This window comes from Ranitomeya variabilis, chromosome 2 (genome assembly GCF_051348905.1).
Source record: "Ranitomeya variabilis isolate aRanVar5 chromosome 2, aRanVar5.hap1, whole genome shotgun sequence".
Taxonomy (NCBI): Eukaryota; Metazoa; Chordata; class Amphibia; order Anura; family Dendrobatidae; genus Ranitomeya; species Ranitomeya variabilis.
Window position 1 is genome coordinate 111,547,274 of NC_135233.1, and position 16,264 is coordinate 111,563,537.

The window sequence follows — 16,264 nt, forward strand, 5'->3', positions numbered from 1 at the left end:
GGGATTGACCAGCCACTTGCCATTGATGACCTATCTTTATCATGAGAATAGGAGCTGATCTGCAGTACCCAGCAGCAGCTGTTACATGTTCCATCTGGCCACCACCAGAGGTAATAACAGCCGATTGTTGACGGTGCAAGTTGTCGAACCTCCCACCCATCGGATAAAAATAACCAATCACCTTTCCTATGAAGTCTATAGCCTTATGCTTTTCTCCAGTGATGTATACACAGAATAGATGATGGAGACAAATACTGTAGCTCCTTCTACTTGCCATCAGTGGGGTTCTCCGCACCAAGATCACGTCATAGAGGTTATGATTCTCTATGACAGATCAGTAGATGTTTGAGCACAGTTTAATGATCAATATTGCACCCAAAATATATATTAATATGTGATGACAGTAGAAAGAACTGGGCTTACACTGAAAGGACAAGCTAACATCCACCTAAAAACATGGTCGTTTTAATGTACAAAAATATGTAACCAGCAAATTTACAGGTAAGATTACTAAAAGTTAGGAGTATCAGAAGAAAGGATTATCAGCGGTCCCCAAATCAACTGCAGAATCAGTCATCCAGATATTATTGTAATGAACAGCTGGCTTTTTCGGCAGCGACTTCTTTTTTTGTGATCCTGAATTCATGTCCAATATGAGGAATTAAAATGTTTTGATTTATAAATGTGACGGTACATTTTCCATAGTTATCTTACTGCTTCTCCTTTTTCTCTTTGAACTCTTCTAGTCGTAAAAGCCATTTGTCCCAGTAGTGCAAACATATTTCCGAGTCCATAAAATGGGCATGAGCAGGGGAGCCATCTTTATAAGCAATGACTATAAGTCCGCAATCAACCTGTAAAACAAAAAAGAGGCCACCAATAACCTTTCTGCTTAAAAACAAAACATTATAGTGATTTAACTTCAGGCCAGAATAAATTTAGCCAGTAACGGATCCAGCTCCAAAAAATAAAGGAGGTTGGTCATTATCCATTATTTTATTACGAAAAGTCCAAGAAGCATAAATTTCATCCAGTGATTTATATAATGAGATTACTACAGCAGTGACAATGTATTCAATTCAAAAGTGCCGCCCCCTAACTGTATGTCACGCCAGTCTGGAACATGACCACTGACAGAAGGGTATGTGAGCACACGTTCATCGGTGGCCTCCAGCAAGTGCACTCACCATTAGAAACTAGCACATGCACCAGGAAAGGTAATATTAAAGAAAACCTGCGCTGTGAAAAAATTCTATTAACCTGTAGATATGGGGTTAATAGGTTGAAGACGTGCAGCTGCCGCACGTGAGCATGGCTACTGGGAGGAAATTAACTTTATTCTCCCCCTGGCAGACCCGGGCTTTCAGTCATATAGATGCGGCCACTGATCAGTGAGTGGAGGCTGTAACTGCGCCCCGGAACTGACTGACAGCAGGCTCTGTACTGATGTACTGCTTAGCCGGCTGTTAGTCAGTGCTGCAGTATGGTTACAGCTGCTGCTCACTGTATACTGAGCAGTGACTGAAGCGGTGCCTCCATGACTGAAAGCCCAAGGCTGCCAGGAGTAATAAAGCTAATTTGCTCCAGGATGCCAGGCTTTTAGTGCGCAGACCGCACGGCTTCAGAATGCTTTTAAGATGCAGATTAACCCCATATCTGCAGGTTAAGAGTTTTGTTACATGACAGGTTCCCATTGAAGAATCTGTCTGGGGATAACTTACTGGTAAGTGGGTGGCAGACCGCTGGTACCTGCAAAGGTTGTCAGAACAGGGAACTTTTATTCCGGTTAGAACACAGCTGCAGTGCACATTCTTCTTGACCATTCATTCCCTATGGGGGCTCTGAACCATGTACAAGGCTTTTGCTGGCAGCTCCACAGAGAATGAATGGAGTGGAGGCGGACTTTTACCTGCGGCTGCATCTTGAAATGGGGATAAAATTCCCCGTTATGCTGATCAGCAAGAGTTCCAGTGGGCCCCCACCAATCAGCAACTGTTCCAGTGGGCGGACCCTCACCGACCAGCAAGTGTTCCAGTGGGCGGACCCCCAACGATCAGCAAGTTATCACTTATCCAGTGGGTGGACCCCCAACGATCAGCAAGTTATCACTTATCCAGTGGATAGGTAATAACTTGTTTTCACTGGACAAGCCCTTTTCCAGGTTGTGCCGCTCTATTTGAATGCTTCTACTGATAGAGTATTGTTAAAACCGAGAAATTCTATTTACGAATCAAATATGTGAATGTATAATAAATCCATTGTCGGCAGCATTCTTTTATTTTCGCTGCAGATAAACACATGTCTAACAATCCAATTTACTTACTTGAAAGTTATAATTATTGTCATGATTTATTGCTCCGATATACGCAGCTACCTGCAGAGGATTATCAAAGGTGTTCTTTAAGTGCGCCTTCTGTTTTTCTGAGGTTTTCCAGTCTATTACACACAACTTCCCCCTGCAAAAAAATCTATATCTTAAATGACAGCAACCAGCGTTGTTCTTCCTCTAAGCAAACTGCACACTGCAGATAGTTGGTCTGGATCATTATGACCCTTCACCTCCGAGATCCCGGGTGCACATGTACATAAATGCTCCCCCACTTTCAGGGACAGACTTATCTAAAAGAGATTTTTGAAAATGATTTGAAAAGCAAAAATAATTTTATACCCTTCCCAGCACCTGCACCGCCTAATGCTCCTGGCTGCTTACTAAAATGAGCAGTGGCCAATCAGGCGGATAAATGACTATGGTACAGGGTGAAATCAGTAAGGAGACCACATCGATGCGTTTTAGCATTACGACCCCAAACACCCATAAAACTTGTATTGAAATTCGGAATCTCTGTTAGCCAATTAGTGAGCTCAGTGTCTGCCTGAGTAGGGAGGACAAGCCCCTCAGGGCCATTGCACTTTTCGATTAACTGCAGCGCTGTCAATGTGATATCACTGCTACACACAACAATAGATCCCGGGAGCAGCGGAAACCATTTGAGGACCCGAGAAGGGCAAGTAAAGCTCAGCTTAAAAAACAACAAAGTAAAACACATGCTGCACTAGGGGAGAGGGGTGATCTGTTTTTAAGGTGTCTATACACAATTTAGTCCAGACCTGCTGATTTTGGTGTGACTGGCCAACAACCTAATGTGGTTAAGGCCTCTGGGCTCTCCTCAATGATCAATATTGGGCACAAATTATTTTTCAAGAGAGAAAGTCAAGGTTTTTTTTTTTAATAGCTGAAGAGCACAGCCTTGCTCAAATGGGCGGGATTCATTGTCAAATCTACTGCTGCAAGACAAAGACAAAATGTCTAATATATTGTATATCAGACTCTAATAAACCATGTGGGATAACATACATGCTTGGTGTCATGGCTTCCATGACCATGCTACATATTTGCTGCATAAAAAACAACATTTCTTTTAAAACTTGATGAAAAGTCATACATGGCCCCTTACATGATCCTTCAGCAGATTGTACATGGGGCAATAATCAGTTATCCACTTATCTACATAACAAGCAAAAATGATGGAACAAATGTCTCACCGATATTTAGCCACACAGTCTACAAAGCCCGAGTACTGCAGCACCGAATGAACGACGGCGCTTTCCAGAGTCCTGACTCCTCCAACATCAGACAGCAAGTGCTCCACACTGTTCATATATCCCACCAGGGCGTCCGTATCCTCCGCTTTCTGGGTATACTGTTCCTCGGACAAAAGCAGATCCTCTATCTGAGCATGGAAGAGTTTTCCCTGTGAGAACACGGCTTGGAAAGAGTTAAATAGATAATTAGATACAGGCAACGTATACATGCCAGCTCCAAAACTTAAGGGGGTTGGCCACTTTCTATTATCTTTTTTATAAAAAGTCCATGAAACATAATTGTAATCCGGTCTGTGCACAGCCCTAAGGATAGGCCACCAATATTCTAATCCAGAGAACATCCTTTAACTACATACTCAACATGAGAAACCTCCCTTCTACCAAATCAGAGGACAATGTAACGTACAGGCACTGTTCCAGACTGATTAAAGCTAAAGAGTGTCATTACCCCAAATAATCCAATATACGTAAGTGTACCTGCTGTGTACTCTATGAAGCCTTCCTCTCCCAGCTCCATGATCATCCTTTGTTTCCACCTTTCCAAATAAAATGCCTGCTCCATGGGCATGGTCTGCTGAAGGATTCGGGTGACACTTGGTAGTCTACCATTGGTTACTTGACTCTTGCCTGGAAGGCCAAATTTCACCGGGATGTTGGGATCTGTGTTCACCACAGACGAAAGCACTTTATTGGGATTGGCCAATGGGACATGATTCTGAAGGACCTTCAGTTCAGATCCTTGGGATTGATCCTTTGACTTCAACACTTTACCGTACAAGAAACTGTCTTCTTCCAATATCCTCTCTGGCGTCTGAGAACTAGTCTTGGAGGTGGTTACTGTCCGCACCAAATCTGCATATTTTTGCTGGCTGACATCTTCATAGCCATTTACCTTTTTCTTTCTGCTAAGGAAACTACAGGATGTGGACAAGAAAACCGGCAAGTAGAGTTGTTGGGGCAAGACATTTACTAGTCTTTTGCAGTTTCTACCTAATAGCTGAACAGGCTTCATGATGAACATCAATCAATATTTGAAGAAGAAAGAGGCTTAATTAGCTGTAGAAAAAGCAACAAAAAATTAGAAAAATGAGCAAGAAAACCCTAATTATTTACAAAAATAAAATCAGGAATCTTGATTCAAATAAAGAGGCACCAAATCTGGAACGTGTGACGCGTCATTGATAAGTGGCAACAGTCCATCCAGAGGTTTTTAAGATAGATCTACGACTATACTAGCCAAATGTTATTTAAAGGGAACCTGTCACCCCGTTTTTTGAAGATGAGTTAAAAATAGCGTTAAATAGGGGCAGAGCTGGGCGTTACATTAGTGTCTTTGTGTGCCTTTATTACCCACCTATGCTGCCGAAATACCTTTGTAAAGTCGCCGTTTTCTGCTGTCACTCACGCTGGTCTGGTCCTATGGGCGTGGTGACAGCGCTGTTTCTCCCCCAGAATCCTGCTCATCATTACGTTGGTGGCGTAGTGGTGTGCGCATGTCCAAAGAGAAAATCCACTGCCCAGGAGATGAAAAAGAGCGCCGTCTGCGCTATTCAGCCGTTTACTTTCCTGTGGCCGCGCGTGCGCAGATGGAGCGCTCTGCTGCCCGGGGCTTCAGGAAAATGGCCGCCGCGATCTCCATCTGCGCACGCGCGGAATCCCGCGGCCATTTTCCTGAAGCCCCGGGCAGCAGAGCGCTCCATCTGCGCACGCGCGGCCACAGGAAAGATGGCCGCGCCCACCGGTAAATGGCTGAATAGCGCAGACCGCGCTCTTTTTCATCTCCTGGGCAGTGGATATTCTCTTTGGACATGCGCACACCACTACGCCACCAACGTAATGATGAGCAGGATTCTGGGGGAGAAACAGCGCTGTCACCACGCCCATAGGACCAGACCAGCGTGAGTGACAGCAGAAAACGGCGACTTTACAAAAGGTATTTCGGCAGCATAGGTGGGTAATAAAGGCACACAAAGACACTAATGTAACGCCCAGCTCTGCCCCTATTTAATGCTATTTTTAGCTCATCTTCAAAAAACGGGGTGACAGGTTCCCTTTAATTGTGGGGATATCATGTGACTGCTGCAGCCCATCTGTTGGCGCATAAGACGAACAACACCTCACCACTGTAGCAATCGCAAGTCAGTACCAAGAAAACATGATTTATCTGTACAGAAAACCAGCAGCTGAACTACATTACAGGGTATGCGCATCCCTAGTGCAGCATATTTTATGCATTTATAGATACCACAGAGTTCTTAAAACCACAGGATGGCTAGAACAAGAATGGCTATGACACTCGTCAAGTCCCAGGGACGAAACCCAATTAAAGCCTCGTTCAGACGTCGCTTTTTCCATTTTTCACATATGCAGTGTTGCACCTCCCTGTTGCAGCCCCGTATCCCTGTCACAGCCCCGTATCCCGCCTCCGTCGCAGCCCCGTATGCCTGTCACAGCCCCGTGTCCCGCCTCCCTGTCGCAGCCACGTGTCGCACCTCCCCGTCACAGCCCCGTGTCCCGCCTCCCTGTCGCAACCCCATGTCCCATCTGTCGCAGCCCGGTCTCCCGCCTCCCTGTTGCAGCCCCGTATCCCGCCTCCCTGTCCCAGCCCCGCCTCCCTGTCGCAGCCCCGCGTCCCGCCTCCCTGTCGCAGCCCCATGTCCCGTCTCTGTTGCAGCCCCGTATCCTGCCTCCCTGTCACAGCCCCGCATCCCGCCTCCCTGTCACAGCCCCATATCCCACCTCCCTGTCACAGCCCCGTATCCCGCCTCCCTGTCACAGCCCCGTATCCCGCCTCCCTGTCACAGCCCAGTATCCCGCCTCCCTGTCACAGCCCAGTATCCCGCCTCCCTGTCACAGCCCAGTATCCCGCCTCCCTGTCGCAGCCCCATATCCTGCCTCCCTGTCGCAGCCACGTGTTGCACCTCCCTGTCACAGCCCAGTATCCCGCCTCCCTGTCACAGCCCAGTATCCCGCCTCCCTGTCACAGCCCAGTATCCCGCCTCCCTGTCACAGCCCAGTATCCCGCCTCCCTGTCACAGCCCAGTATCCCGCCTCCCTATCCCGCCTCCCTGTCACAGCCCAGTATCCCGCCTCCCTGTCGCAGCCCCATATCCCGCCTCCCTGTCGCAGCCCCATATCCCGCCTCCCTGTCGCAGCCCCATATCCCGCCTCCCTGTCGCAGCCACGTGTTGCACCTCCCTGTCACAGCCCAGTATCCCGCCTCCCTGTCGCAGCCCAGTATCCCGCCTCCCTGTCGCAGCCCAGTATCCCGCCTCCCTGTCGCAGCCCAGTATCCCGCCTCCCTGTCGCAGCCCAGTATCCCGCCTCCCTGTCGCAGCCCCGTATCCCGCCTCCCTGTCGCAGCCCCGTATCCCGCCTCCCTGTCGCAGCCCCGTATCCCGCCTCCCTGTCGCAGCCCCGTATCCCGCCTCCCTGTCGCAGCCCCGTATCCCGCCTCCCTGTCGCAGCCCCGTATCCCGCCTCCCTGTCGCAGCCCCGTATCCCGCCTCCCTGTCGCAGCCCCGTATCCCGCCTCCCTGTCGCAGCCCCGTATCCCGCCTCCCTGTCGCAGCCCCGTATCCCGCCTCCCTGTCGCAGCCCCGTATCCCGCCTCCCTGTCGCAGCCCCGTATCCCGCCTCCCTGTCGCAGCCCCGTATCCCGCCTCCCTGTCGCAGCCCCGTATCCCGCCTCCCTGTCGCAGCCCCGTATCCCGCCTCCCTGTCGCAGCCCAGTATCCCGCCTCCCTGTCGCAGCCCAGTATCCCGCCTCCCTGTCGCAGCCCAGTATCCCGCCTCCCTGTCGCAGCCCAGTATCCCGCCTCCCTGTCGCAGCCCAGTATCCCGCCTCCCTGTCGCAGCCCAGTATCCCGCCTCCCTGTCGCAGCCCAGTATCCCGCCTCCCTGTCGCAGCCCAGTATCCCGCCTCCCTGTCGCAGCCCAGTATCCCGCCTCCCTGTCGCAGCCCAGTATCCCGCCTCCCTGTCGCAGCCCAGTATCCCGCCTCCCTGTCGCAGCCCAGTATCCCGCCTCCCTGTCGCAGCCCAGTATCCCGCCTCCCTGTCGCAGCCCAGTATCCCGCCTCCCTGTCGCAGCCCAGTATCCCGCCTCCCTGTCGCAGCCCCGTATCCCGCCTCCCTGTCGCAGCCCCGTATCCCGCCTCCCTGTCGCAGCCCCGTATCCCGCCTCCCTGTCGCAGCCCCGTATCCCGCCTCCCTGTCGCAGCCCCGTATCCCGCCTCCCTGTCGCAGCCCCGTATCCCGCCTCCCTGTCGCAGCCCCGTATCCCGCCTCCCTGTCGCAGCCCCGTATCCCGCCTCCCTGTCGCAGCTCCGTATCCCGCCTCCCTGTCGCAGCCCCGTATCCCGCCTCCCTGTCGCAGCCCCGTATCCCGCCTCCCTGTCGCAGCCCCGTATCCCGCCTCCCTGTCGCAGCCCCGTATCCCGCCTCCCTGTCGCAGCCCCGTATCCCGCCTCCCTGTCCCAGCCCCGTATCCCGCCTCCCTGTCCCAGCCCCGTATCCCGCCTCCCTGTCCCAGCCCCGTATCCCGCCTCCCTGTCCCAGCCCCGTATCCCGCCTCCCTGTCCCAGCCCCGTATCCCGCCTCCCTGTCACAGCCCCGTATCCCGCCTCCCTGTCCCAGCCCCGTATCCCGCCTCCCTGTCGCAGCCTTGTATCCCGCCTCCCTGTCGCAGCCCCGTATCCCGCCTCCCTGTCGCAGCCCCGTATCCCGCCTCCCTGTCGCAGCCCCGTATCCCGCCTCCCTGTCGCAGCCCCGTATCCCGCCTCCCTGTCGCAGCCCCGTATCCCGCCTCCCTGTCGCAGCTCCGTATCCCGCCTCCCTGTCGCAGCCCCGTATCCCGCCTCCCTGTCGCAGCCCCGTATCCCGCCTCCCTGTCGCAGCCCCGTATCCCGCCTCCCTGTCGCAGCCCCGTATCCCGCCTCCCTGTCGCAGCCCCGTATCCCGCCTCCCTGTCCCAGCCCCGTATCCCGCCTCCCTGTCCCAGCCCCGTATCCCGCCTCCCTGTCCCAGCCCCGTATCCCGCCTCCCTGTCCCAGCCCCGTATCCCGCCTCCCTGTCCCAGCCCCGTATCCCGCCTCCCTGTCACAGCCCCGTATCCCGCCTCCCTGTCCCAGCCCCGTATCCCGCCTCCCTGTCGCAGCCTTGTATCCCGCCTCCCTGTCACAGCCCCGTATCCCGCCTCCCTGTCGCAGCCTTGTATCCCGCCTCTGTATTGCACATATTTACGTGTCGGACTTTTCCACTCTCCTGGTATCTTATTTTTTTGACCACTGAGTGCAGCATCTTGCAGGACAATAAGTCCATAACTCCTTACATATCAGGCCTTCCCATTCCGGACAGTGGAGCACGGAAAGTGCCGGACACTTACACCACTGCTGTTTCCAGGACTGCACCACAGCTACTTACATGTGGATCCTCCGGAGCAGCGCTCCCTTATGCAGAAATGGTCCCCAGTTATTGCCCCACTCTGCTCTATCAGATCATACAGCCTCCCCCATACAGCACACAGCAGTCACCCGGCCGTCACTCACCCGCCTTATAGCAGCAAGCACCAGCTAAGCATAGTCCCAGGGTAGAGGCTAAATCCAAGTCGGCTAAAGGACCTCTGCTGACGTCATGCCCATGTGGCCGGAAGGGGCGGCGCCTCTTCCTCCATAGAACAGGGTTGAGCCTAGAGTGTATGGGCTCCTTCCAGGTGCCTGACTGCAGCCCATACACTCTAGCCGGCTCATTACTGAAGATGCTAGAGTGTATGGGCTCCTTCCTGGTATATATTATTGTAGATATAGACTGTACGGGCTCCTGTCAGGTATATATTGTTGTAGATACAGACTGTATGGGCTCCTGTCAGGTATATATTATTGTAGATATAGACTGTACGGGCTCCTGTCAGGTATATATTATTGTAGATACAGACTGTACGGGCTCCTGTCAGGTATATATTATTGTAGATATAGACTGTACGGGCTCCTGTCAGATATATATTATTGTAGATATAGACTGTACGGGCTCCTGTCAGGTATATATTATTGTAGATATAGACTGTACGGGCTCCTGTCAGATATATATTATTGTAGATATAGACTGTACGGGCTCCTGTCAGGTATATATTATTGTAGATACAGACTGTACGGGCTCCTGTCAGGTATATATTATTGTAGATACAGACTGTACGGGCTCCTGTCAGGTATATATTATTGTAGATACAGACTGTACGGACTCCTGTCAGGTATATATTATTGTAGATATAGACTGTACGGGCTCCTGTCAGGTATATATTATTGTAGATATAGACTGTACGGTCTCCTGTCAGGTATATATTATTGTAGATATAGACTGTACAGGCTCCTGTCAGGTATATATTATTGTAGATACAGACTGTACAGGCTCCTGTCAGGTATATATTATTGTAGATACAGACTGTACAGGCTCCTGTCAGGTATATATTATTGTAGATATAGACTGTACGGGCTCCTGTCAGGTATATATTATTGTAGATATAGACTGTACGGGCTCCTGTCAGGTATATATTATTGTAGATATAGACTGTACGGGCTCCTGTCAGGTATATATTATTGTAGATATAGACTGTACAGGCTCCTGTCAGGTATATATTATTGTAGATATAGACTGTACAGGCTCCTGTCAGGTATATATTATTGTAGATACAGACTGTACGGACTCCTGTCATGTATATATTATTGTAGATATAGACTGTACGGGCTCCTTCCTGGTATATATTATTGTAGATATAGACTGTACGGGCTCCTTCCTGGTATATATTATTGTAGATATAGACTGTACGGGCTCCTGTCAGGTATATATTATTGTAGATACAGACTGTACAGGCTCCTGTCAGGTATACATTATTGTACATACAGACTGTACGGGCTCCTGTCAGGTATATATTATTGTAGATACAGACTGTACGGACTCCTGTCAGGTATATATTATTGTAGATATAGACTGTACGGGCTCCTGTCAGGTATATATTATTGTAGATATAGACTGTACAGGCTCCTGTCAGGTATATATTATTGTAGATATAGACTGTACGGGCTCCTGTCAGGTATATATTATTGTAGATATAGACTGTACAGGCTCCTGTCAGGTATATATTATTGTAGATACAGACTGTACAGGCTCCTGTCAGGTATATATTATTGTAGATATAGACTGTACAGGCTCCTGTCAGGTATATATTATTGTAGATATAGACTGTACGGGCTCCTGTCAGGTATATATTATTGTAGATATAGACTGTACGGGCTCCTGTCAGGTATATATTATTGTAGATATAGACTGTACGGTCTCCTGTCAGGTATATATTATTGTAGATACAGACTGTACGGGCTCCTGTCAGATATATATTATTGTAGATATAGACTGTACCTACTCCTGTCAGATATATATTATTGTAGATATAGACTGTACAGGCTCCTGTCAGGTATATATTATTGTAGATACAGACTGTACGGGCTCCTGTCAGGTATATATTATTGTAGATACAGACTGTACGGGCTCCTGTCAGGTATATATTATTGTAGATATAGACTGTATGGGCTCCTGTCAGGTATATATTATTGTAGATATAGACTGTATGGGCTCCTTCCAGGTGCCTGACTGCAGCCCATACACTCTAGCCGGCTCATTACTGAAGATGCTAGAGTGTATGGGCTCCTTCCTGGTATATATTATTGTAGATATAGACTGTACAGACTCCTTTCAGGCATATATTATTGTAGATATAGACTGTACGGGCTCCTGTCAGGTATATATTATTGTAGATATAGACTGTACGGGCTCCTGTCAGGTATATATTACTATAGATATACTGTAGACTGTACGGGCTCCTGTCAGGTATATATAAGCGATGATATCAGAATGTATGGGCTCCTATCAGGTATATATATCATTGACGGTATCAGAATGTGTGGGCTCCTGTCAGGTGTATATTAGTGATAATATCAGAATGTATGGGCTCCTGTCAGGTATATATTAGTGATGGTATCAGAATGTATGCGCCCCTGTCAGGTATATATTAGTGATGGTATCAGAATGTATGGGCTCCGCTCTTGTCAGGTATATATTAGTGATGATATCAGAATGTATGGGCCCCGTCAGGTATATATATTAGTGATGGTATCAGAATGTATGGGCCCCTGTCAGGTATATATTAGTGATGGTATCAGAATGTATGGGCCCCTGTCAGGTATATATTAGTGATGATATCAGAATGTATGGGCCCCTGTCAGGTATATATTACTGATGATATCAGAATGTATGGGCCCCTGTCAGGTATACACTCACCGGCCACTTTATTAGGTACACCATGCTAGTAACGGGTTGGACCCCTTTTGCCTTCAGAACTGCCTCAATTCTTCGTGGCATAGATTCAACAAGGTGCTGGAAGCATTCCTCAGAGATTTTGGTCCATATTGACATGATGGCATCACACAGTTGCCGCAGATTTGTCGGCTGCACATCCCAAAGATGCTCCATACAAGGCAGGATGGATCCATGCTTTCATGTTGTTTACGCCAAATTCTGACCCTACCATCCGAATGTCGCAGCAGAAATCGAGACTCATCAGACCAAGCAACGTTTTTCCAATCTTCTACTGTCCAATTTCGATGAGCTTGTACAAATTGTAGCCTCAGTTTCCTGTTCTTAGCTGAAAGGAGTGGTACCCGGTGTGGTCTTCTGCTGCTGTAGCCCATCTGCCTCAAAGTTCGACGCACTGTGCGTTCAGAGATGCTCTTAGGCCTACCTTGGTTGTAACGGGTGGCGATTTGAGTCACTGTTGCCATTCTATCAGCTCGAACCAGTCTGCCCATTCTCCTCTGACCTCTGGCATCAACAAGGCATTTCCACCCACAGAACTGCCGCTCACTGGATTTTTTTTCTTTTTCGGACCATTCTCTGTAAACCCTAGAGATGGTTGTGCATGAAAATCCCAGTAGATCAGCAGTTTCTGAAATACTCAGACCAGCCCTTCTGGCACCAACAACCATGCCACGTTCAAAGGCACTCAAATCACCTTTCTTCCCCATACTGATGCTCGGTTTGAACTGCAGGAGATTGTCTTGACCATGTCTACATGCCTAAATGCACTGAGTTGCCGCCATGTGATTGGCTGATTAGAAATTGAGTGTTAACAAGAAGTTGGACAGGTGTACCTAATAAAGTGGCCAGTGAGTGTATATTAGTGATGATATCAGAATGTATGGGCCCCTGTCAGGTATATATTATTGTAGATATAGACTGTATGGGCCCCTGTCAGGTATATATGCTGCAATTGTTCTCGTATGCTGATTTGGCATGAAAAAATAATCACAGATGTGATCTGCCCCATAGATTAACACTGGTCCGAGTGCCATGCGATGCTTTCTCACATAGCGCTCATCCATATTCTACGCTAGTGTGACCCCGGCCTTAAACTTATGAAGCGACACAGACCACCTGCAGTTCAGCCACCATCAATATTTAAATTACAAGTTTTTCACCATCCAAAAAAATGCTAATTTTAACCTAGTTCCATAGGTTTCTTAAAGGGAACCTGTCACCAGGTTTTCCCCATATATAGTACCACCAGCACCTATATGACCTTATACACACCCTTCTAGAGTGCTGTACCGTATGTACTCACATAAAAGCCGAAATTTTTTTGGGCAGAAAGAGACCCTCTCGGCTTATACTCGAGTCATTGTCGGCGGGGAAGCGGCGGCTGTCACATACTCACCTGCTCCTGGTGCGGTCCCTGCATGTCCGATGGTCTCCGGGCAGCTCTTCCTGTGTTCAGCGGTCACGTGGTTCTGCTCATTAATGAATATGAATTTAATACACCGCACACTCTAAGTGTATCATTTGTGAAAAACTTGAAATTTATTGAAGTGCTATAGACATATCATTCAACAATGCAGAATTCGACCAGAAGTCAAACTGACAACGTTTCGACTCCTCCCGAGTCTTTATCAAATGGTCGCTTAGCAAGGTGAATAGTAGTATAGCATAAATAGTATCATCGTAGCATAAAGAGTATCTTATAAAATGGTATTAATAATAGGCAGGTGGCCTTACGTTATGGTACCGCAAGTATAGTCTTTCAGAGTTGGTGGGAGTACTAAAAGTATTTTTGTAGCTCAAAGAATGCGATGTTCCTGTTGTGCCGTAAAGCGAATCATGGCAGGCTCTGTGGGTAGTAAGAGGATTAGCCTCGTGTGGTATATGGACAGCAGATGGGTCTAACGTGACGTAGGTACTGCCTAGGACTACTTGTAGTGTGGGGCTATTTGTGAAGTTCCTCTGGCAATATTAGTAGATAGGTAGCAGCAGCTACCATGAAGCTGAAGACAGGGTACTTCTTTATAAGCAAGGCTCCACACAGGCTGTATGCGGCGGTAGCAAAGAGTGGGTTGCATAAATGGCAAAAGGGGCCATGGGTTGGAGACCTCTTAGGGTGCTGGGGTGTAGGCGGCGCTCCTGCGCCTTGCTGTAACGGCAGGAGCGCCGTGGTAGCTGCTGCTACCTATCTACTAAAATTGCCAGAGGAACTTCACAAATAGCCCCACACTACCAGTAGACCTAGGCAGTACCTACGTCACCTACTACCCACAGAGCCTGCCAGGATTCGCTTTACGGCACAACAGGAACATCGCATTCTTTGAGCTACAAAAATACTTTTAGTACTCCCACCAACTCTGAAAGACTATACTTGCGGTACCATAACGTAAGGCTACCTGCCTATTATTAATACCATTTTATAAGATACTCTTTATGCTACGAGGATACTATTTATGCTATACTACTATTCACCTTGCTAAGCGACCATTTGATAAAGACTCGGGAGGAGTCGAAACGTTGTCAGTTTGACTTCTGGTCGCATTCTGCATTGTTGAATGATATGTCTATAGCACTTCAATAAATTTCAAGTTTTTCACAAATGATACACTTAGAGTGCGGTGTATTAAATTTAATCTTAGTGTGTTAGGACATCCCAGTCCTCTACACCTGCACCTCGCCTTATTTCAACCTTAGTGCACACCAATTTCTTCTCCATTAATGAATATGGACGCATAATGGTTAAGGCTATGTGCGCACGTTGCAGATTTGCTTGAGGAAATGTCTGCATGGTTAGTGCGTCTCTTAGCAGAAAACGCAGTGGAAATTCTGTACTTTTTTATGCGGATTTGATGCGTTTCTGTAAATCGTGAGCGCTAAATAAAGATATATTAAAAAATAAATAAAGGAATTTGATGCATTTCCTTATTCAATCTCTTCACGAGATACCCTCATTAATATTAACTAAAGACACATACACACCCATGTAGGAGCATTAACATAATTAACCTACATATGCTGTAAAAAAAACAACTAAGAAACCTGCGTGAAATGCAATGTTTATTTTTCAAAAAATAAAACCTGCATGGGCTCCCGCATAATTTTCATAACCAGCAGTGGGAAAGCTGACAGCTGATGTTACTATTTTGGAAAGGAGCCAATAACCATAAAGGTTCCCAGGCTATTAATATCAGCTCACAGCTGTTTGCTTAGCCTTTACTGGCTATTTTACAGGGGGACACAAAATATTGACATAAAATCCAACCAGCAAATGCTAGGCAGACAGCTGTAGGCTGATATTTATAGCCTGTGAAGAGGCCATGGATATTGGCAGCCCCACAGGCTAAAAACCATCAGCTGTCAGCCATCCCAGAAATGGTGCATCTTATAGATGTGCCAATTCCGGCACTTAGCCTCGCTCTTCCCACTTGCCCTGTAGCAGAGGGGTTCATAATTGTGCGGTTGATGTCACCTTTTTATTGTCAAATAACATCAAGCGCACAGGTTAGTAATGGAGAGGCATCTATCAGACATCTCTCCATTACTAAGCTGGCCTAATGTCACCTTACAATACAAAGGTGACATTAACCCCTTATTACCCCATATGCCACCGCTACAGGGCAGTGAGAAGACAGAGGCTGAGTGCCAGAATTGGCGCATCTTACAGATGCACATTTTCTGGGGTGGCAATAACCATGGTCCCTCTCTAGGCTATAATATCTGTCCTCAGTCACTGGCTTTCCCTCTGTGGCACAGAAAATTGTGCGGGAGCCCACGCCAGTTTTTTCAGTGAAAACATTATTAAATACATACAGGCCCCAAATTTTACACACACACACACACACACACACACACACACACACTACTAACCGTATTAGTCACTGACCTATATAAGTCTAACTGTTCTGCAATGGTTTACTGTATGTAAACCATGTCTCCTATCCTGTCAGCCTCTGCAATGATTTAACAGAAGCCGACAAATTAACTATCAGCTATTCCGCTGTCTGTGTAATATATTTATATATATATATATATATATATATATATATATATATATATATATACACACAAATACATATACACACACACATACATACACACAGACAGTACAGACCAAATGTTTAGACATCTCATTTAAAGATTTTTCTGTATTTTTATGACTATGAAAACTGTACATTCACACTGAAGGCATCAAAACTATGTGGAATTATATACTTAATAAAAGTGTAAGGCAACTGAAAATATGTCTTATATTCTAGGTTTTTCAAAGTGGCCACCTTTTGCTTTGATGACTGCTTTGCACA

The 16,264-nt window shown here is 47.7% G+C and overlaps 1 protein-coding gene across 3 annotated transcripts; it reads right to left on the reverse strand.

The window, feature by feature from the left end:
- Positions 1-449: 449 nt before the first annotated feature.
- On the reverse strand, positions 450-9,287 carry MGME1 (mitochondrial genome maintenance exonuclease 1). 3 transcript variants are annotated; one of them, XM_077282831.1, is made up of 5 exons: positions 9,152-9,287; positions 4,081-4,659; positions 3,544-3,766; positions 2,324-2,456; positions 450-854 (listed from the first exon to the last, which is right to left on the reverse strand). In XM_077282831.1, exons 2-5 carry the CDS (start codon positions 4,622-4,624, stop codon positions 711-713), a joined length of 1,044 nt encoding a protein of 347 aa, XP_077138946.1. In that variant the 5' UTR covers positions 4,625-4,659; positions 9,152-9,287; the 3' UTR covers positions 450-710. The 3 variants fall into 3 exon arrangements, with proteins under 3 accessions (XP_077138946.1, XP_077138944.1, XP_077138945.1); XM_077282829.1 differs by lacking the exon at positions 9,152-9,287 and adding an exon at positions 9,027-9,147; XM_077282830.1 differs by lacking the exon at positions 9,152-9,287 and adding an exon at positions 8,847-8,936.
- Between the last annotated feature and the right edge of the window lie 6,977 nt (positions 9,288-16,264).

Coding starts and splice junctions, on each gene's coding strand:
- MGME1 (XM_077282831.1), bottom strand. CDS start 4,624: ATGTTCATCATGAAGCCTGTTCAGCTATTAGGTAGAAACTGCAAAAGA. Junction 2,457..3,543: donor GACTGTGTGGCTAAATATCG/GTGAGACATTTG, acceptor ATTTTTTTGCAG/GGGGAAGTTGTGTGTAATAG. Junction 855..2,323: donor ACAATAATTATAACTTTCAA/GTAAGTAAATTG, acceptor TTTGTTTTACAG/GTTGATTGCGGACTTATAGT.